The sequence below is a fragment of the Nycticebus coucang genome, chromosome 6 (assembly GCF_027406575.1).
Source record: "Nycticebus coucang isolate mNycCou1 chromosome 6, mNycCou1.pri, whole genome shotgun sequence".
Taxonomy (NCBI): domain Eukaryota; kingdom Metazoa; phylum Chordata; class Mammalia; order Primates; family Lorisidae; genus Nycticebus; species Nycticebus coucang.
This window is the reverse complement of record NC_069785.1, coordinates 76,838,238-76,861,554: the sequence shown is the minus strand read 5'-3', so window position 1 is coordinate 76,861,554 and position 23,317 is coordinate 76,838,238. Positions and strand designations below refer to the sequence as shown.

Below are 23,317 nucleotides of genomic sequence, written 5' to 3'. Positions count from 1 at the left end.
CTTGAACATACTGTACTAAAGGGAAAAAGCCAGACACAAAACACGTCTCGTATGATTCCATTTATATGAAATATACAGAATAGCTAAATCTAAAACAACAGAAAGTAAATTGGTGGTTGCTAGGAGAGTGGGGAGGGAGCAGGAAATGGGGAATGACTGCTTCAAGAGTATATATGGGGTCTCCTTTTGGAGTGATGAAAATATTCAGTAATTAGATAGTTGGTAATGGTGGTATGATATTATAAATGCATAGGAGGCTGAGGCGAGAGGATCACTCAAGCTCAGAATTTGAGGCCAGCCTGGGCAACACCATTTTTTTTAAGTAAAAAAAAAAAAAAATTAAAAAGATTGTGAATGTACATGCAAGAATGGAGAAAAAACACATGTACTCAATACCAAACAGAATCTAATCAATCAACACTTAAGTGCACATATGAAAATAAATCTCAATGAAAATCAATCTGACGGCTTGGTGTTCATAGCTCAGTGGTTAGGGTGCTGGCCACATACACTGGGGCTGGCAGATTAGAACCCAGCCCAGGCCAGCTAAACAACAATGACAACAACAACAAAGATAGCTGGGCGTTGTAGTGGGCGCCTGTAGTCCTAGGTACTTGGGAAGGCTGAGGCAAGAGAATCGCTTAAGCCCAAGAGTTTGAGGTTGCTGTGAGCTGTGACATTAGGGCACTCTACTGAGGGTGACAAAATGAGACTCTGTCTTAAAAAAGAAAGAAAGAAAATCAAGCTGGGGATGGGGAAGGATGAGATGGATAAATTCACCCTATTAGGTACAGTGCACACTGTGTGAAGGGCATATAGCAGAGCTGAAGGAAATGAAACAGTCAATCAGGGAACTTAAAGATGCAATGGAAAGTATCAGCAACAGGTTAGACCATGCAGAAGAAAGAATTTCAGAGGTAGAAGACAAAGTTTTTGAGATAACTCAGATAGTAAAAGAGGCAGAAAAGAAGAGAGAGAAAGCAGAACGTTCACTGTCAGAATTATGGGACTTTATGAAGCGTTCCAACATACGAGTTATAGGAATTCCAGAAGGGGAAGAAGAATGCCCCAGAGGAATGGAAGCCATACTAGAGAATATTATAAAAGAAAATTTCCCAAATATCACCAAAGATCCTGACACACTGCTTTCAGAGGGCTATCGGACCCCAGGTTGCCTCAACTCTAACCGAGCTTCTCCAACACACATTGTGATGAACGTGTCCAAAGTCAAGACAAAAGAAAAGATTCTGCAAGCTGCCAGGAGTAAGCGCCAGTTGACCTACAGGGGCAAATCCATCAGAGTGACCGCAGACTTCTCTAATGAAACTTTCCAAGCAAGAAGACAATGGTCATCTACCTTTCATCTACTTAAACAGAACAACTTCCAGCACAGAATTCTGTACCCTGCTAAGCTAAGCTTCAAAATTGACGGAGAAATCAAATCATTTACGGATATACAAACACTGAGGAAATTCGCCACAACAAGACCAGCTCTACAGGAAATACTTCAACCTGTTCTGCCCACTGACCACCACAATGGATCAGCAGCAAAGTAAGAACTCAGAAATTAAAGGACAGAACCAAACCTCCACACTGATGCAAAAGACAAAACTAAGCAATGGACTCTCACAAAATAAGATGAATAGAATACTACCACACTTATCAATTATCTCAATAAATGTTAATGGCTTGAATTCCCCACTGAAGAGACATAGATTGGTTGACTGGATTAAAAAACACAAGCCATCCATTTGCTGTCTGCAAGAAACACACCTGGCTTCAAAAGACAAATTAAAGCTCCGAGTCAAGGGTTGGAAGACAATTTTTCAGGCAAATGGAATTCAGAAGAAAAGAGGAGTTGCCATCTTATTTTCAGATACATGTGGATTTAAAGCAACTAAAGTCAAAAAAGACAAAGATGGTCACTTTATATTGGTCAAGGGAAAAATACAACAAGAAGACATTTCAATTCTAAATATCTATGCACCCAATTTAAATGCTCCCAGATTCTTGAAACAGACCTTACTCAGTCTGAGCAATATGATATCTGATAATACCATAATAACAGGGGACCTTAACACTCCTCTTACAGAGCTGGACAGATCCTCTAAACAGAAATTAAACAAGGATATAAGAGACTTAAATGAGGGCGGCGCCTGTGGCTCAGTCGGTAAGGCGCCGGCCCCATATGCCGAGGGTGGTGGGTTCAAGCCCGGCCCCGGCCAAACTGCAACCAAAAAATAGCCGGGCGTTGTGGCGGGCGCCTGTAGTCCCAGCTGCTCGGGAGGCTGAGGCAAGAGAATCACTTAAGCCCAGGAGTTGGAGGTTGCTGTGAGCTGTGTGAGGCCACGGCACTCTACCGAGGGCCATAAAGTGAGACTCTGTCTCTACAAAAAAAAAAAAAAAAAAAAAAGAAGAGACTTAAATGAGACCCTAGAACAACTGTGCTTGATAGACGCATATAGAACACTCCATCCCAAAGATAAAGAATATACATTCTTCTCATCACCCCATGGAACATTCTCCAAAATTGATCATATCCTGGGACACAAAACAAATATCAACAGAATCAAAAGAATTGAAATTTTACCTTGTATCTTCTCAGACCATAAGGCACTAAAGGTGGAACTCAACTCTAACAAAAATGCTCGACCCCACCCAAAGGCATGGAAATTAAACAATCTTCTGTTGAATAACAGATGGGTGCAGGTAGAAATAAAACAGGAAATCATTAACTTCCTTGAGCATAACAACAATGAAGACACAAGCTACCAAAACCTGTGGGATACTGCAAAAGCAGTTTTGAGAGGAAAATTCATCGCTTTAGATGCCTACATTCGAAAAACAGAAAGAGAGCACATCAATAATCTCACAAGAGATCTTATGGAATTGGAAAAAGAAGAACAATCTAAGCCTAAACTCAGTAGAAGAAAAGAAATATCCAAAATCAAATCAGAGATCAATGAAATTGAAAACAAAAGAATCATTCAGAAAATTAATGAAACAAGGAGTTGGTTTTTTGAAAAAAATAAATAAAATAGATAAACCATTGGCCAGACTAACGAGGAATAGAAAAGTAAAATCTCTAGTAACCTCAATCAGAAATGATAAAGGGGAAATAACAACTGATCCCAGAGAGATACAAGAGATCATCTCTGAATACTACCAGAAACTCTATGCCCAGAAATTTGACAATGTGAAAGAAATGGATCAATATTTGGAATCACACCCTCTCCCTAGACTCAGCCAGGAAGAAATAGAGCTCCTGAACAGACCAATTTCAAGCACTGAGATCAAAGAAACAATAAAAAATCTTCCAACCAAAAAATGCCCTGGTCCAGATGGCTTCACTCCAGAATTCTATCAAACCTTCAAGGAAGAGCTTATTCCTGTACTGCAGAAATTATTCCAAAAAATTGAGGAAGAAGGAATCTTCCCCAACACATTCTATGAAGCAAACATCACCCTGATACCAAAACCAGGAAAAGACCCAAACAAAAAGGAGAATTTCAGACCAATCTCACTCATGAACATAGACGCAAAAATTCTCAACAAAATCCTAGCCAATAGATTACAGCTTATCATCAAAAAAGTCATTCATCATGATCAAGTAGGCTTCATCCCAGGGATGCAAGGCTGGTTTAACATACGCAACTCTATAAACGTTATCCACCATATTAACAGAGGCAAAAATAAAGATCACATGATCCTCTCAATAGATGCAGAAAAAGCATTTGATAAAATCCAGCATCCTTTTCTAATTAGAACACTGAAGAGTATAGGCATAGGTGGCACATTTCTAAAACTGATTGAAGCTATCTATGACAAACCCACAGCCAATATTTTACTGAATGGAGTAAAACTCAAAGCTTTTCCTCTTAGAACTGGAACCAGACAAGGTTGTCCTCTGTCACCTTTACTATTTAACGTAGTGCTGGAAGTTCTAGCCAATACAATTAGGCAAGACAAGGAAATAAAGGGAATCCTAATGGGAGCAGAGGAGGTCAAACTCTCCCTCTTTGCTGACGACATGATCTTATACTTAGAGAACCCCAAAGACTCAACCACAAGACTCCTAGAAGTCATCAAAAAAGACAGTAATGTTTCAGGATATAAAATCAATGTCCACAAGTCAGTAGCCTTTGTGTACACCAATAACAGTCAAGATGAGAAGCTAATTAAGGACACAACTCCCTTCACCATAGTTTCAAAGAAAATGAAATACCTAGGAATATACCTAACGAAGGAGGTGAAGGACCTCTATAAAGAAAACTATGAAATCCTCAGAAAGGAAATAGCAGAGGATATTAACAAATGGAAGAACATACCATGCTCATGGATGGGAAGAATCAACATTGTTAAAATGTCTATACTTCCCAAAGCAATCTACCTATTCAATGCCATTCCTATCAAAATACCAACATCGTACTTTCAAGATTTGGAAAAAATGATTCTGCGTTTTGTATGGAACCGGAAAAAAACCCGTATAGCTAAGGCAGTTCTCTGTAACAAAAATAAAGCTGGGGGCATCAGCATACCAGATTTTAGTCTGTACTACAAAGCCATAGTGCTCAAGACAGCATGGTACTGGCACAAAAACAGAGACATAGATACTTGGAATCGAATTGAAAACCAAGAAATGAAACTAACATTTTACAACCACCTAATCTTTGATAAACCAAGCAAGAACATACCTTGGGGGAAAGACTCCCTATTCAATAAATGGTGTTGGGAGAACTGGATGTCTACATGTAAAAGACTAAAACTGGACCCACACCTTTCCCCACTCACAGAAATTGATTCAAGATGGATAAAGGACTTAAACTTAAGGCATGAAACAATAAAAATCCTCCAAGAAAGCATAGGAAAAACACTGGAAGATATTGGCCTGGGGAAAGACTTCATGAAGAAGACTGCCATGGCAATTGCAACAACAACAAAAATAAACAAATGGGACTTCATTAAACTGAAAAGCTTCTGTACAGCTAAGGAGACAATAACCAAAGCAAAGAGATAACCTACACATTGGGAAAGGATATTTGCATATTTTCAATCAGACAAAAGCTTGATAACTAGGATCTATAGAGAACTCAAATTAATCCACATGAAAAAAGCCAACAATCCCATATATCAATGGGCAAGAGACATGAATAGAACTTTCTCTAAAGACGACAGACGAATGGCTAACAAACACATGAAAAAATGTTCATCATCTCTATATATTAGAGAAATGCAAATCAAAACAACCCTGAGATATCATCTAACCCCAGTGAGAATGGCCCACATCACAAAATCTCTAAACTGCAGATGCTGGCGTGGATGTGGAGAGAAGGGAACACTTTTACACTGCTGGTGGGACTGCAAACTAGTACAACCTTTCTGGAAGGAAGTATGGAGAAACCTCAAAGCACTCAAGCTAGACCTCCCATTTGATCCTGCAATCCCATTACTGGGCATCTACCCAGAAGGAAAGAAATCCTTTTATCATAAGGACACTTGTACTAGACTATTTATTGCAGCTCAATTTACAATCGCCAAAATGTGGAAACAGCCTAAATGCCCACCAACCCAGGAATGGATTAACAAGCTGTGGTATATGTATACCATGGACTATACTATTCAGCCATTAAAAAAAATGGAGACTTTACATCCTTCGTATTAACCTGGATGGACGTGGAAGACATTATTCTTAGTAAAGCATCACAAGAATGGAGAAGCATGAATCCTATGTACTCAATTTTGATATGAGGACAATTAATGACAATTATGGTTATGGGGGGGAACAGAAAGAGGGAAGGAAGGAGGTGGGTGGGGCCTTGGTGTGTGTCACACTTTATGGGGGCAAGACATGATTGCAAGAGGGACTTTACCTAACAATTGTAATCAGTGTAACCTGGCTTATTGTACCCTCAATGAATCCCCAACAATAAAAAAAAAAAAATCTCTGGGAAGAGATTTTGAGTGTTGGCATCACAAAAAAACAAAGAAAATATGTATATGCCTAAGTATGTAAAGTAATATACATGTTAATTAGTTCAATTTAGCCATTCCACAAAGTATACGTATTTCAAAGCATTCCATAATAATATATGTGCAATTTTATTATCAATTAAAATAAGTAAATAACTTAAAAAAAAATACTGTATACAATACATTAATGAATGAGTGTGGCTGAGTTCTCTGAAAAAAGTTAACAATAAAATTTGAATTTTATATGATAAAAAAAAAAAAAGATTGTGAATGTACATGCAAGAATGGAGAAAAAACACATGTACTCAATACCAAACAGAATCTAATCAATCAACACTTAAGTGCACATATGAAAATAAATCTCAATGAAAATCAATCTGACGGCTTGGTGTTCATAGCTCAGTGGTTAGGGTGCTGGCCACATACACTGGGGCTGGCAGGTTAGAACCCAGCCCAGGCCAGCTAAACAACAGTGACAACAACAACAAAGATAGCTGGGCGTTGTAGTGGGCGCCTGTAGTCCTAGGTACTTGGGAAGGCTGAGGCAAGAGAATCGCTTAAGCCCAAGAGTTTGAGGTTGCTGTGAGCTGTGACATTAGGGCACTCTACTGAGGGTGACAAAATGAGACTCTGTCTTAAAAAAGAAAGAAAGAAAATCAAGCTGGGGATGGGGAAGGATGAGATGGATAAATTCACCCTATTAGGTACAGTGCACACTGTGTGAAGGGCACACTTATAAATTTGACTCAATCTGTAAAAATTAAATATTTCAAAAACAAAAAGGACTGTGAATGTACTAAATGTCACTCAATTGTAAAATGGTTAAAATGGTGAATCTGGTATGAATTTTACCACAATAAAAAAATTATAGTTTTAAAAAAAGTAGGTGCCATACTATGACTATTGCTGATCAGCAGAGCAGAAAAGTCAGGCACAGAGACGTGAAGTGATTTCCAAAGGCATACAGTTTAGGGACCCTGGCCGGCTGTGAATCCAGTGGTTTCTAAATAGAAGTTCCCCTCTTGCCCCTGTGCCCTTTCTCCCTTTAGTCACATCCCTCCTTGCTGTCTTTCTCTACTATGTGAAACTAAAATATACACTGAACCATTGTTGAAAATGAGTGAGTGGCAGGGATCCACTTTCCTCACACACAAGCTCTGTCCCTCCTAGGAGGCCTCCTGAGAACTACTGGCCAATCCTGGCTTGGTGGATGAGGATCATAACAGAGGCCACTGGGCAGGTGAGTTAAGATGGGGCCTGGCACTGACTTTGGCAGGTACTAGGAACTGGAGCCCTGTGGCAGATCCTTCTCAGGGGCCCCCACACCATTTGCTATGGTGGGTTGACCTCCCCCCTCCTGTCCTTTCTTTTGCTCAACATCTTTACACAGAAGGTGGAGAATATTCTCCCTGGTCAAAGACCTGGAAGCCTCTCTGGGGAAGGGAAAGAACAAACGATCTCCTGGGGTCTTTCTCTCCCAGGCCTCCAGGTGAAGTCTATACTCGACCACTGACCTTTTGAGGCCAGTGTTTTGGGAACTCAGCTTGCGAGATCCATTCACTCATTTGTGAATCATGAAAGCAATTTAGTGGGCGGCACCCATAACTCAGTCAGCAGGCGCTGGCCACTTATACCTAGGGTTGCAGGTTCAAACCCAGCCCGGGCCTGCTAAGCAGCAATGACAACTACAACCAAAAAATAGCCGGGCATTGTGGTGGGTGCCTGTAGTCCCAGCTACTCAGGAGGCTGAGGCAAGAGAATCATTTAAGCCCAAGAATTAGAGGTTGCTGTGAGCTGTGATGCCACTGCACTCTACCCAGGGCGATAGCTTGAGACTCTGTCTCAGAAAAAAAAAAAAAGAAAAGAAAGCAATTTAGTGGGTCATGATCAACATTTTTTATATTAAAAAGGATTACAGAATAGACATTATTGAAGGACACTCCATATAGTAAGCATAATTTGTTTTGTAAAACTTCCGTTTTAGCTACGGGTATGTCTGTGTACATGTGAATATACTGAACATGACTGTGTGAAATGTATTTGTTTTACAGTAAGCAGGTGGTCAAAAAAGCATCTAATCTGCCTCATAACATGAGGATGGCTATTACTTTTAAGAAAACAAGACCACATATAGTGGGTCACACCTGGGAGAGCAGAGGGTCAATCAAGGCTACGAGTTTGAGAGCAGCCTGGGCAGCATATTGAGGTCCCATCCCTACAAAACCTTTTTAAAAATTAGCCAGATGTGGTGGCACATGTCTATAGTCCCAGGTCCTCAGGAGGCTGAGGTTGAAGATTACTTGAGTACAGAAGTTCGAGGCTTCAGTGAGCTATGATCACACCACTGTAATCCAGCCTGGGCAACAAGGTGAGACACAGTCTCTTAAAAAAAGAAAGTAAGTGAGAGAGGGAAAAAAGATAAGTGTTTGTGAAGATGTAGACAAGTTGAAACCCCAAGTTGAGTACTACTGTTGGTGGGACTGTAAAATGGTACAACCAAATAGAGAACACAAGATGGCAGTTTCTCAAAAAATTAAAAATAGTATTGTATGATTCAGAAATTCCATTTCTGGGTATATAACCCAAAGAATTGAAGGCAGGGTCTCAAAGAGATATTTGTACACCAATGTTCACTGCAGCATTACTCATAATAGCCAAAAAGTAGAAGCAACCCAAGTGACCATTACCGGATGAATGGATAAGCACAAATACATACAATGCAGTTACTACTCAGCCTTAAGAAGGAAGAGAATTCTGACACACGCTACAATGTGGATGAACCTGGAGAACACCATACTAAGTGAAATAAGCCAGTCACAAAAGGACAAATAGTGCATGATTCCATTTATATGAGGCACCTAGAGCAGTGAAAGTCATAGAGACAGTAAGTAGAATGGTGGTTGCCAGGGGCTGAGGAGAGAGGCTGGGGAGTTAGTATTTAATGGATACAGAGTTTCGGTTTGGGTAGATGATGGGTGCACAATAATGTGAATATACTTCCACTGTGAACTGTACATTTTCAAATGATTAGGATGGTATATTTTTTGTTAATGGGTATTATACCATAATTTAGAAAAAAAAAATTTTTTTTTAAAGGAGTTTAAAAAGTCTTGCTCTTTCCTTCTTTGTCTGGCTCTGCAAATGACTGGTACATAAAGAATCCCTTTCCACTTTGGCCATGAACTTCCCAAAGGGAGGCCTCGGGGGGCCTCTCTGCCTCTGCCCCACCCTCCCTCCTATCTCCCACCAATGTTAATGAAGCAGGGGGTGCAGAGGAGTGCTCAATAGAGGAAAAGAAACATGATGACCGGCTATAGTTGATTTATAGCTATAAAATAATTTTTTTTTCAATAAAGTATTGTAACATCATTATAAAAAGAGCCTATGAGAAGGAGGAGGGAAAATAGTGGGTGCTGCTGCTGCCCTACCTGAACACTCCCAGGTAAGCCTGTTAATATGTTTTCTCTTCCTCTCTTCCAGGTGCACAGTTGCAATGAAGGTAAACAAACTGGCAGTTTCAAGAGGGATGAGCGCTGGAACTAGAAGCCCAACTCCTGCCTCCTAAGGCAGAAACATGGGTCCGAGAGCTGCCTCTCCCCTGGCATGGCTGATGGAGCCGCAGGGACAGCCCATCTATGCCTGCCTCACTTGTCCTTTGCACTCACACTGTGTTACTTATTTCCTTCCTTCAGCTCCAGCACCTCCCACAGCCAAAGACTAAAGTGAAAGGCAAGAGGCTGTGCAAAAAGGGCATTCCTCTGATGTACCAAGTTCAAGCTTGGTTTCACAGTTAATAATGAGAAGCCACATCTGCTCAGCTCTCTTGTTCACTAGTCAGTGACTGGTACTTAGAAGATAACTGAGTCTGTAGGCCAAGGGCACTTTCCCATTATTATTTCACATTATTTCATATTTCCAGACATTATCCATTGTAACATTATTTGTAATGGCAAAACAACCCAAACAGGGAAATGGCTAAATAAACCACACTCCATCTGTTCAATGGACCACTTTGCTGCTGTAAAAAGGTATCAAAGAGGTATCAGAAAGCTCCCCACCTACTGACAGTATAAGAAACTCTGAACATATTGCTGCAGGGTGGAAAAACCTAGGATGTAATCAAGGGATGTTAAGAAAATATCCAGCCATTGTTATCATATATAGTATTGTGCTACCTTTGTACAAAAATAGAGTGGAGGGCGGTGCCTGTGGCTCAGTCGGTAAGGCGCTGGCCCCATATACCGAGGGTGGCGGGTTCAAACCCGGCCCCGGCCAAACTGCAAAACCAAAAAATAGCCGGGCGTTGTGGCGGGCGCCTGTAGTCCCAGCTACTCGGGAGGCTGAGGCAAGAGAATCGCTTAAGCCCAGGAGTTGGAGGTTGCTGTGAGCTGTGTGAGGCCACGGCACTCTACCGAGGGCCATAAAGTGAGACTCTGTCTCTACAAAAAAAAAAAAAAAAAAAATAGAGTGGAAAAAGCAAACGTTATAATCACATTTGCTTGTAATTACATAAAGAAATTCTGGAAGGCTATCTAAGAAACAAATAAATGTGTCAGGTATTGTGGGGGGCACCTGTAGTCCCAGCTACTCACAGGGCTGAAGCAAGAGGATGGCTTGAATTTGAGGTTGCTGTGAGCTATGATGACCCCACAGCACTCTACCTGGGGTGACAGAGGGAGACTCTGCCTCAAAAAAAAAAAAAAAAAGAAAGAAAGAAAAGTAAAAAGAAAGAAATATAGATAGGTACATGGGCATAAGAACTGGACAAATGAGGGATGATGGAGTAAAACATCACTTTATATATTTCTATTTCTGACCTTGTAATTCTACCATTAATCAGAAAATAAAATGCTTTTTACTTTTGAACCATTTGTATGGGGATGCAGTACCCACAGCAGTTAAGAGTTGGCTTTTAGTCTTGTCCCTGGCTTATTATGTGTGACCTTGGGTAAGTCACAACCTCCTGGCCTTAGCTTCATCTGTTAAAAAATAAGAGATAGGCTCCCTGGTCTCTCCTATGTCTTAAACTCTCAGACTCCAAGTCCTGCCTTCTCCAGGAAGCCTCTCCTGATTGCCTCAGCCTATAGCAATCTCTCTCTCCTGTAAGTCAGTCCAAGACAAAGCTAGGAACCCATTCCAGATCCTTCCTCCCACTAGACCTGCTATCCATGGAGGACTGGCAGTCCTGGGCCCAGATCCTCAATAGGCAGCCACACTGAAAACTGAGTGACCAGGCTGGGGAGGAGACCAAATGAGCACTGAACACTGTCTCATCTGTCTCGTTCTCCAGCTGGGTTGTGACTCTGGCTCCTCTCCCAGTAGACTGGACCACTCTTGAGATCAGGAACTGGTCTGCTGTCTCCTGATCCCCCAAGTGTCCAATACTAGGCAGGGCCCACCAAAGGTTGGCAGCTTGGTTTCAGATGGCAGGTCAACCTGAGGGCAAGGGATCTCCTCCACTGAGTTACTGCGTACTTTTGGGCAGGCACTCAACGACCCATGAGGTTTTCTTAGTCTCCTTCTGCTCTAACCCCACATTTCAATTGACCTTTCTGTTTCTAGGTACAGAGAAGTCTTAAGAAAACCTCCTGAAGTCGTCAGTTCCTCTGGGGCTAAAATGATGCCAGGATGGGTTCTCAGCTTTACAATTTCTCAACTTTCACGTGTTCTGCCAGGGTTCCAAGGCCACAGCTAACCCATAGAATCTTGTAAATTAGTAAAATGTGTTCCCCTGGGTGGCTGCTACCCTCGTCAGAGCCTCCTCTCCCCCTTTATTCTGCACCTTGGAACCCAAGACCTGACCAAACCCAAGAGACTTAGTAAAAACTCAGTTTCCTTTTCTGTCAAATCGAAGTGACCTTTTCTGACTCACCATCAAGCTGGCCAGGTCCAGGAAGGAACTGAGGAAGCTTATCCTGGAGGAGAGGACCATGCTTGCAAGCCCCCCTCCCGTGCACATTTCATCTAAGGAAGAGCAGTCAACAGGTGATGGTGGTTTCCCCAAGAATGAGCAAGCTTCCTGTTCCTGGAGGTGTGTGCTCAAAATATGGACAGCTGTGGATCAGGGGTGCTGCAGAGGGAACGCCAATGCTAGATGGCACAGGGGTACCTTCTAACCTGAGAAACTGTGGTTCTAAGATGTATAAAGACCTTGGAATCACACCAGTAGAATCCAGGCTGCTGGGGTTCAGATCTGACTTCTGGCCTCATTCTCCTTTCCTCTCTAAAAACCATGTGTGTGGGAAGAACAGGAGAAGGTCCACCCATGTTGACCCCAGGAAAAGGCTCACACATTTAGGGTGGGTGCAGAGAGGAGAGGTCATCTACCACATCCATCAGGGCTGCTGTAAGTGACCACCTCCTTTACCATCTGTCCACAGCTGGCATTTAGGAGCCTAGAGTCAGTCAGCCAATCCTTTCTTCCATGAAAGCTACTGGCCAGCCACTTGCTGCCCCATATCTCAGGCACTCTCCCTACAGACACAGCGACAGCAGGACTCACAGTCACCCTGATCTGTTGGGCCCTACCGCCTCCCCTCCAGACCTTAAACCCGTCTCACCAAGTCATTGTCAGAAGGGTCCCTGAGAGGGCTGGCTCTCTTGCGTAGAACTGCATCTGGAGAATACAGAGAAGATCATAGGCAGGTCAGGGACACCCCAGTGAGGAGCAGAGGGGCATCCTGGCCTGAACAGGGACAGAGAAGGTCCTTATTGCTTTTCCTGGCTACCTATTCTCCATGGCATCTCACCAGGCAGAGGCTGGTGGTGGGAAGGGAAGCTTTTCTCAACTGCTGTGTCCATGAGTATAGCCAGAAGGGAAGAAGAGGCGGCCTTAGAGAATGCCTGCCTTTAGCTCCAAACCCCAAGCACACCTCTGTATCCCTGAGCCACCAGCAAGCAGAAGTGTGGACAACCAACCACAAAGCTGTTACTGCTCACTGACTGCATACAGTGAGAGCTCCGTGATATTCTTCCCTACCAGCGATCCAGTTTCTGTTTAAATGTAAAGTTAAATTTTATTTAAATCAGTTTAATTTTATTTAAATCTAAATCTCTCATGCTTCTGAATAAAATAACTCTTCTCTGCCACTGACAAGTTATAATACCCAAGCCTACCCATTTAAGCTCTGTGGGGTCGTTTCCTGGATATGGGGTAACACTGCCCAGGTGAAGGGCACAAATCCATGCCCACCCTAGGACTGTCCTTTATGAGCCCACACCCATCAGCTCAGGAGGAGTAAGTGTACCCTCCATCACTGGCACCTCCCTGGGTCCCTTCAAACGGTGTAGCTTCTCTCCCCTTTCTCAGTAAGGGCATCCTGCACTTGGCTGCTCAGACCTTAGAGATCTGGTCAAAGAACCCTAGAGGCCCTCTTGTTCACTCTCCCTCCACTTATTTCAAAGCCTCCCTGATGTCTCCAACTCATACAGGGTTGCTACAGACTCCTGGATTTGCACTGCAGAGCTGAACAGTGTCTCATCTGTCCCGTTCTCCGGCTGGGATGTGACTCTGGCTCCTCTCCCAGTGGACTGGACCACTCTTGAGATCAGGAACTGGTCTGCTGTCTCCTGATCCCCCAAGTGTCTAATACTAGGCAGGGCCCACCAAAAGTTGACAGCTTGGTTTCAGATGGCAGGTCAACCTGGGGGCAAGGGATCTCCTCCACTGAGTTACTGCATGCTTTTGGGCAGGCACTCAACGACCCACGAGATTTTCTTAGTCCCCTTCTGCTCTAACCCCACATTTCAATTGACTTCTCTGTTTCTAGGTACAGATAAAGTGGTCAGTTCCTCTGGGGCTAAAATGATGCCAGGATGGGTTCTCAGCTTTACAATTTCTCAACTTTCACGTGTTCTGCCAGGGTTCCAAGGCCACAGCTAACCCATAGGATCTTGTAAATGAGTAAAATGTGTCCCCCCTAGGTGGCTGCTACCCACATCGGAGCCTCCTCTCCCCCTTTATTCTGCACCTTGGAACCTAAGACCTGACCAAACCCAAGAGACTTAGTAAAAACTCAGTTTCCTTTTCTGTCAAATCGAAGTGACCTTTTCTGACTCGCCATCAAGCTGGCAAACAGACCGCCTACAAGGGCAGCTTACCTGTCCCCTGGGTGATGCTGGAGGCGAGGACCTCCAGGCGTGCCCTGAACTCTTCGAAGCTGTCTGCGCACACTGCGGCTTGCGGGGTCTGGGGTTGCTCCTGCCGCAGGCGGCTGAGCGCCTCTCGCAGGAAGCTGTGCATGTCCATTACCTCCTGGTCAGAGGCGAAGCGCCGCATCTTCTGCACGAGCGTGCCGCCCATGCGGATGCGCTGCAGCTTGGCGTCCAGGCTGCCCAGCTGCCGGGCCATCTCTTGGTAGTCGCGCTGGTAGCGCTGGTTCACGGCCTCCAGGAGGTTACGCTCCTGCGCCTCCACGTGCTCTACCACCTGGCGCACCCGCTGGCGGATCAGCTCCTCCACCTCGGAGCGCCTGCGGCCCAGCTGGCTCACCACCGCAGTCATCTGAGCGTGCACCTCGCCGAAGGCGCTGTCCTGCTCCTGCAGGGCCTGAGTCATCGTGTCCAGCTCCTTCTGCCGCTGCTCAATCTCCATGTTGATGTCGCATTTAAGATCGCTGTGACTACTGTCCAGGAGCGCGCACGTACAGCACAGTGGCTTGGAACAGCCTCGGCAGTAGATGCTGCGGACACACAAGGCCGGCCTGGGTTAAAGATCTCCTGCCCCTTTTTTTTTTTTTTTTTAACTTAAATTTTCAACTTAAAATTCCTCTTCCCAAATTACCAAACACTCAATCGTGGTACGTTTCTAAATCCTCCATGCTTTTCCCAGTTCAGTGTTTGTGGTTATGATGAGAATAGTATCCAAACTACCAATAAAATAGTAGTATAAAAAGTTACTGCGGGGGGGCGGCGCCTGTGGCTCAGTGAGTAGGGCGCCGGCCCCATATGCCGAGGGTGGCGGGTTCAAACCCGGCCCCGGCCAAACTGCAACAAAAAAATAGCCGGGCGTTGTGGCGGGCGCCTGTAGTCCCAGCTGCTCGGGAGTCTGAGGCAAGAGAATCACGTAAGCCCAAGAGCTGGAGGTTGCTGTGAGCCGTGTGACGCCATGGCACTCTACCAAGGGCGGTATAGTGAGACTCTGTCTCTACAAAAAAAATAAAAAAGTTACTGCGGGTGGCGCCTGTTGCTCAATGGGTAAGGCGCCGGCCCCATATACCGAGGGTGGTGGGTTCAAACCCAGCCCCGGCCAAACTGCAACAAAAAAATAGCCGGGCTTTGTGGTGGGCACCTGTAGTCCCAGCTACTGGGGAGGATGAGGCAAGAGAATCACCTAAGCCCAAGGATTTGGAGGTTGCTGTGAGCTGTGATGTGATAGCACTCTACTGAGGGTTAATAAGTGAGACAGTCTCAAAAAAAAAAAAAGTTACTGCAACGACTTCAACATCTGTGAAACAACTCGAAGATAAACAGAAAGAAAATAGTGTCTTTCCACTACATCTGAATTTCCCTTCCCCACCAACCAGGTGAGCAACATCACATGCACCCTTCTACACCTCTCTCCACTCAGACTGACTGAGGAAAGTGACTCATAATGCTGAGAGCCACTTGAGGTACAAGTGGGTTCTTGGCTCTGTGCAAGAAAGAACTCAGGAAACAATAATATAGGCAATAAAGTGAAAGCAAGAGTTATTCAGAAACTGTAGAAAGTTACTTCAGGCCTGGCGCAGTGGCTCATGCATGTAATCCTAGCACTCTGGGAGGCCAAGGTGGGTGGATTACTTGAGCTCAGGAGTTCCAGACCAGCCTGAGCAAGAGTGAGGCTCCATCTCTAATAAAAATGAAAAACTGAAGCAAGAGGATTGCTTGAGTCCAGAGTTTGAAGTTGCTGTGAGCTTTGACGCCTGGGCACTCTACCAAGGGTGACAAAATGAGACTCTATCTCAAAAACAAACAAACAAACAAAAAACGTTAAAAAATAAAAGTCTGCTGGCCTGGAAGAGCAGAGGCAAGTTCTCCAGGCAAAAAAGAACTAAAAGAGAACTCCCCCCAGTTCCTTTTGCCTTTCTATTTAATTAATGGGCTAAAGAAGGGGAGGAATATGCATGGCAGGGTCAGTGTTCCTCTACCATCTTGATGCTGATCAGTTGGAACTTGCCCTGCCTCCATCCTGTTTTGAGCAGCGCAATGTGAAACTGTTTTCACTCAGGTAAAGTTACAGCAATGCCCAAAAAAACACTCAAGGAATTGCCTGCAGCAATGCTGTACCCAAAGCAGTACCTGCCAGTTCCCTGTCTAAAAACCACCTCACACCAATACCAGACTGTGCTGCTGCTTGCAGGATTTTACGGATTTGAAACCCATCAACCATCCCATTTAACCTTTGCGAGAGCTGGTTAGGTAAGAATTATGGATGTCCTCATCTCACAGATGAAATTATATAATTGGCCCAAATAGTTACAACAATTTTGGGGGTTGAAGTTTATTCTAAAAAAATGGCATCAAGCCTTATTATTACTTTGTAACTTCCTCCTGGTAGGGGTTTCTGGAACTCCAGCCCCAGTTTGGGCTTTCTCTGGCTACCACTAGCAAGTGGTTCTCAGAAACCTAAAGCACTTTGACTAGGCTGGGGCCAGAAAAGAAATCAAGTTGCAGTGGAGCTGGCACAAAAAGAGGAAACCAGGCAGTCAAACACCAAAAGTGGGGGAGGAAGAGGGACCGACTTCCAACTAACTCTCCTTGTGTGTGTCTTTTTTTTGTTGAAACAGAGTCTCACTCTGTGCCCTGGGTAGAGTGTGGTGGTGTCACAGCTCAGAGCAACCTCAAACTCTTGGGCTCAAGAGATCCTCCTGCCTCAGCCTCTCAAGTAGCTGGGACTACAGGTACCAGCCACAACACTTGGCTGTTTTTTAGAGACAGGGATCTCATGCTTGTGCAGGCTGGTCTCGAACTCCTGAGCCCTAACTCTAGGCTTCCCAGAGTACTAAGATTATAGGTATGAGCGACTGCCCCAACTCTCTTTAGAAGTGTTCTAAGCTTTCTCTTTGTTCTTAAATAAAATTTATCTTTGTTATACTGAAACTTGTGAGATTTAGTTGTCTCAGGCAAAATCTGCAAATAACAAACAAACAAAAAAAAGCAAAAAGTTTATTTAAGCAGATAGTTTACTCCTAAGAAAGGAATGGGCCTGTCTTCACAAATGAGGAAGGATCCCCCCCATAATTTCCCCTAGAGCTATTTATTTTCCCAGCCCCAGCTTTGCTCTTCCTATTTCTAGTGGGGTTTTTTTTTGTTTTGATTTATTTTGTTTTTATTTCTTTGCTTATTTTTTTCTTTTTATTTCCTTCTTTTTTTTTTTTGGTTATTGAGACAGAGTCCCATCCTGTGCCCTGAGCAGAGTGCAATTGCGTCATAGCTCCCTGCAACCTCAGACAGCGGAGGCATCCAGATGCCTCAGTCTCCGCAGAGCCTGGCTGGGTTTTTTGTTTGTTTGTTTGTTTTTTATGAATCTGGGTCTCACTCTCAGGCAAGTCTTGAACTCCTGAGCTCAAGCAATTCTCCCTCCTCAGCCTCCCACGGTGCTGGGATTACAGGGTGAGCCACCATGCCAGGCCCTATTTCTAGTGTTGATGTATTTCTTAGCTCATGTTTATGCATTTCTAAACTCATGTTTATGTACTTCTATTCCCTAATACTTCCCACAATGCCATTTTAACTGTATGCATGGGTGGTGGCAAATGTCAATGATATTTTAATGAAGGGCTCCATGTCAAAAGGTCAATTTTGAGGTGCATTTATAACTGTGCAGAAACCATAGATTCTCTCGTGGTTTGACAATTAGCTCCTATGGCCTAAGGGACAGAGGGTCCCTTTGTCCAAAGGGAGCTCTTTTAGCCAGATCTAAAAATCTGGATTGGGTTGGATGGTTCCTGTCTCAGGAATCATCTGCTTTTCCTCTTACCTGGTTTTCTGTCTGTCCCTAACACCTCCTCTTTTTTTTTTTTGAGACAGAGTCTCACTATGTTGCCCTGGGTAGAGTGCTGTAGCATCACAGCTCACAGCAACCTCAAACTCTTAGGCTTAAGCGATTCTCTTGCCTCAGCCTGCCAAGTAGCTGGGACTACAGTCGCCCACCACAGCACCCAGCTATTTTTTTGGTTGCAATTGTCATTGTTGTTTGGCAGACCTGGGCCGGGCTCAAACCCGCCAGCCATGATGTATGTGGCCAGTGCCCGAAGAGCTTTAACGTTCATTCAGGACATTCCTCTAAGTCTATAAGCATAGATCTGCTGTATTCTCTTTAATAGCTCCTTTATACTCCAGATGGACCACAGCTGATCTAATCCTTCTGATGGACGTTCAGATCATTTCCTCTTTGTGCATTTTATTTCTTTTCTTTTTTTCCTGTTTGTGCCTTTTTTAATGCTAATCTATTTTATTTTATTTATTTATTTTTTTTTTGGTGGCTTTTGGCCGGGGCTAGGTTTGAACCCGCCACCTCCGGCATATAGGACCGGTGCCCTACTCCTTGAGCCACAGGCGCCGCCCTTAATGCTAATCTAAATGCTACCTTAGTAATATCCACATTATATCGCCTACTCATGGACACCTTTGTCTCTATGAAATAGATGACAAATAACAGGACTGCTAGATTAGAGTTTGTGTTTCTATTTCAATATTTTTATTTTTAATTAATATACTTTAGCTAGCAGACACTTCTTGTTGTAATTGCTATATGTCAAAGACTATTATAAACATTTGAAAAATATTAACTCATTTAATCCTCCTAAGTAATCCAATGGAGTAGGCACTATTAATATAGCCTTTATTGAAGGCTATATTAAATATATAGCCCATTTTAAAGATGGAAAAACTGATGCAAGAGGCAAAATAGTTTGTCCTAAGTTCATGCAATTAGTAACTGGAGAAGTCTGGATGCAAACTGTAGTATGAGGAATAATGGTCCCTAAAGATATCCCTGACCTAATTCCCACAACCTGTGAATATGTTACCTTACAGTGGCAAAAGGGTCTTTGTAGGTGTGATTACGATAAGAATCTTGAGATAATGACATTATTCAAGATTAGCTGGGTGGGTCCAATGTAATCACAAAAGTCTTTATATAAAAGGAAGAGGAATGAGGTGAAAGAGGTGATAAAAGCAGAGGTCCGAGTGATGCTGTGCCGATGGCTCTCAAGAAAAGGCGGCCATGAACAAAGGAGTCTGGGCAGCCTTTGGAAGCTAAGAAAAGCGTGAAAACAGATTCTTCTCCAAGAGCCTCACAAAGGAACAAAGCCTGCTGACACCTTGATTTACCTCCATGAGACCCATTTCAGACTTCTGACCTCCAAAACTATAAAACAATAAATTTGTATTTTTTTTTCTTTAAGTCAGAGTCTCACTTTGTCACCCTTGGTAGAGTGCTATGGTTTCATAGCTCACGGCAACCTCAGACTCTTGGGCTTAAGCGACTCTCTTGCCTCAGCCTCCCAAGTAGCTGGGACTACAGGCGCCCGCCACAGCACCCGACTAGTTTTTAGAGAAGGGTCTCACTCTTGCTCAGGCTGGTCTCAAACTCATGAACTCAAGGGGTTTACCTGCCTCAGCCTCCCAGAGTGCTAGGCCCAAATTTGTATTATTTTAAGCCCCTAAATTTGTGTAATTTGTTATAGCAGCAGGAGGAAACTAATATAAAACCCAGACAATCTGGCTCAGTGTCTATACTTGTAACCACTGCCATGCTGCTGCTTCAAACACAGTAGAACCTCTGTAATTTGACTAAAGTGACTGTAACATACTGGTCAACACACAGAGGTGGTCAACGTAAGGAACAAGGCCTACTGTACTGACATATACATGTGGTACATGTCCAGTCTAAGAAAATTAGGCCAACTTAAGGAGGTGGTCAATGTAGGGAGGTGGTCAGTTATGGAGGTTCAACTGTATAGTGCTCATCAATGATAATCTTAATTAGAAATTTTATGCAATTATCAAAAGAACCAATAACTCTGCAGAGTGCAATTTGGCAATATCCACCAAATTTATAAACACATTTATCCTTTGACCAAAATTATTAACACATTTATCCTTTGACTCAGCCATCCTCTTTCTAGATACGTGGGAAAGTTTTAAGATACCCCAAAATCAAGAAACATAAAATCCATGTGGGCAGAAACAAATGAAGCCCTCCCAGCAATACCAATAAGCCAATCAAGTCGAAACTCGTGCAGGTCAATGAGAAAAGGAGCTGCAGGCCGGGCATGGTGGTTCATGCCTGCAATCCTAGCACTTTGGGAGGCCGAGGCAGATGGATTGCCTGAGCTCAGGCGTTCAAGACCAGCCCAAACAAGAATGAGATCCTGTCTCTACTAAAAATAGAAAAAACAAGCTAGGCATCATGGTGGGTACCTGCAGTCCCAGCTACTTAGAAGGCTGAGGCAAGAGGATTGCTTGAGCCTGAGAGTTTAAGATTGCTGTGAGCTATGATGCCACTGACACTCTACCCACCGCCAACAGCCCAAGTCTGAGGAGTCTGAGGTTGCAGTGAGCTATGACATGATTGCACTCTGCTCAGGGCCTAGGGTGGGACTCTGTCTCAGTGACAAAAAAAAAAATGACATCCACACAATTCACTGCAGCACAGTCCGTAATAGCAAGGAATCAGAAACCATCCAAGTGTCCATCACTAGGCAATTAGTTACATAAATTAAGGTACATCCATATAGTGGAATACTATGCAGCTGTAAGAAACTGGGGAAGCTCTTTACATACTGATATGAAGAAAATTTCCATAGAGAAATAAGATTAATGATAGGAGTATTGGAAAGATTAAATGAATTATTATATATAGAAAGGTTAGAACAGTACCAGGCCTATAAGGAGTGTTCAATAAAGGCTAGCTATTTGTATTATTCTGATACACGTTTTAAGTAAAAATATCAAAGTGGAGAAGTATACTTTATGCTACCTATTGTGTAAGAATGGAGAAAAATAAGAACATATTCTTATTTGGGTTACATTTAGGTAAAGAAATCTTAGAAGGACACACCAATTAATAGAAGTGGTTACAGGATGGGGTGGGGCACAGGGGTAGAGTGAGATGCCTCACTGTTTGCCTTTTTAGGTTGCTTTCATGTTTAAATCCTGTGAATACATGAATGTATTATCTTTTTTTTTGCAGTTTTTTTTTCAGCTGGGGCTGGGTTTGAACCCGCCACCTCCGGCATATGGGGCCGGCGCCCTACTCCTTTGAGCCACAAGTGACACCCTAAATGTATTATCATTTTAAAGTTAAAAACAGACCATGAAGGCTGGACATGGTGGCTCATGCCTGTAATCCTAGCACTCTGGGAGGCTGGGGAGGGAGGATCCCTTAAATTTAGGAGTTAAAGACCAGTCCAAGCAAGAGGGAGACCCTATGTCTACTAAAAATAGAGATGTTGTGGCAGGCACCTATAGTCCCAGCTACTTGGGAGGCTGAGGTAGGAGGAGCGCTTGAACTGAGGAGTTTGAGGTTGCTGTGAGCTGGGCTGATGCCGCAGCACTCTAGCCTGGACAAGAGAGTGAGACTCTGTCTCAAAAAAATAAATAAATATATATATGAGGTATGGGCAACTCTATAGGGAAGGTAACAAGAAGCAGTTGTCATTTTCCTGCTTCAGACCCATGAGTGAGGGTCTGCTTCTGTTGTGAGATCCCCTTCCTTGGAGACAGTACTCCTAGCCCAGGAGAGCACACGGCAGGAAGCCAAGATGGTCAGAGAGCAAGACTTTCTGGATGACCACAACCTCTCTCTTCTAGGTTTTATTTCTAAATCTCTTCTGGCCCGAATGGGGTCTCCCTAAGGAAACCAGCCTCTCCTGCCCCTCCAGTTGGAACTAGACAATTGCCAGCAGCTCCCTGTAAATTGTAGCTTGAATCGGACACCCTGGGCCTGAAAGTCCCCAGCCCTCTGATAAGCACAGACCCTAAATTGAAATGACCTCATCAAGGGCTGGAATGATCTCCTTAGCTGATTAGCTGATGATCTCTCATTCAATGGCCATTCACTGAGCACCTACTGTGTGCTTGGCACTTTGGAAGAGGCAGAAGGAAGGTGGGCACCTGCCTACAAGGAGCTCCATGGCAAGAAAACAGACTTTATGCAGACATAGAGAGTTGTATCTCTGGAAAGGCAAAATGATAGTTATTTGTTCCTTGGAATACAGTACAGAATGAACTAAAACACTACTGAATTAATAAAAAATTGCTCAGCAAAGTGGCTAGGTTACACATGAATTAAATGAGAAAAAAATAGCTGAATTCTATCTCAGCAAAGCAAATACAAATAAATATGGGTAAAAACTCCACAATCCCATTCACAACAGTAATTCACAAAATGCTACAGGATACCTAGATACGACCCTAACAAGAAATATGCAGGTAGGGCCGGGCAATGTGGCTCATGCCTGTGATCCTACCACTCTGGGAAGCCGAGGCAGGTTGATTGCTTGAGCTCAGGAGTTTAAGACCAGCCTGGGAAAAGGGAGACTCCGTCTCTAAAAATAGCTGGTGTTGTGGCGTGTGCCTGTAGTCCCAGCTACTTGGGAGGCTGAGGTAAATGAATCCCTTGAGCCCAGGAATGTGAGGTTGCTGTGAGCTATGATACCACACACTGTCTCAAAAAAAAAAAAAAAAGAAAGAAAGATAGAGAAAGGAAGGAAGGAAGACAGACATGTAGGACTTACATGAAAAGAATGACAAAAATCCATTGAGATGCAGAGAAAAATCTAGTAATAAAAATCAGCCTAATTATTAGAAAACACTCATTAACTACAAGTGCATAAAAACATGAAATTGATTAGTCACTATGCTATCGCCAGCAAGTTTGACAGTCATTAATACATGTTTTTAATAATTTTAAATAAATGGATTTCAGGTTACCTTCAAAAAAAAAAGAGTATATGAAGATCTTGGTTTTTATTTTATTTTTATTGAAACAGAGTCTCACTTATGTTGCCCTCAATAGAGAGCTGTGGCTCACGGCAACCTCAAGCTCTTGGGCTGAAGTGATTCTCTTGCCTCAGCCTCCCAAGTAGCTGGGACTACAGTCGCCCACCACAACACCCGGCTAATTTTTTGTTGTAATTGGCATTGTTGTTTGGCAGGCCCAGGCTGGGTTCAAACTCACCAGCTCCAGTGTATATGGCTGGCACCCTAGCTGCTGAGATATAGGCGCCAAGCCAGAAGTTCTCATTTATAAAATTATTAGTTCTTGAGTTAATATAAAGATTTGAAGGTCTCAGTGCCAGTAGCTCAGTGGTTAGGGTGCCAGCCACATGCACCGGGGCTGGTGGGTTTGAACCCAACC

The 23,317-nt window shown here is 43.5% G+C and overlaps 1 protein-coding gene across 5 annotated transcripts in view; it reads right to left on the bottom strand.

Moving 5' to 3' along the window:
• Positions 1-23,317, bottom strand: part of PML (PML nuclear body scaffold) — a 62,251-nt gene that overhangs the window by 15,503 nt on the left and 23,431 nt on the right. For all 5 annotated transcript variants that reach the window (XM_053593526.1, XM_053593523.1, XM_053593522.1 and 2 more), the window contains exons 3-4: positions 14,071-14,651; positions 12,531-12,586 (exon numbers count right to left, since the gene is read on the bottom strand). In XM_053593526.1, the coding sequence (XP_053449501.1) occupies positions 12,531-12,586; positions 14,071-14,651 (637 nt within the window). The remainder of the gene's footprint in view (positions 1-12,530; positions 12,587-14,070; positions 14,652-23,317) is intronic.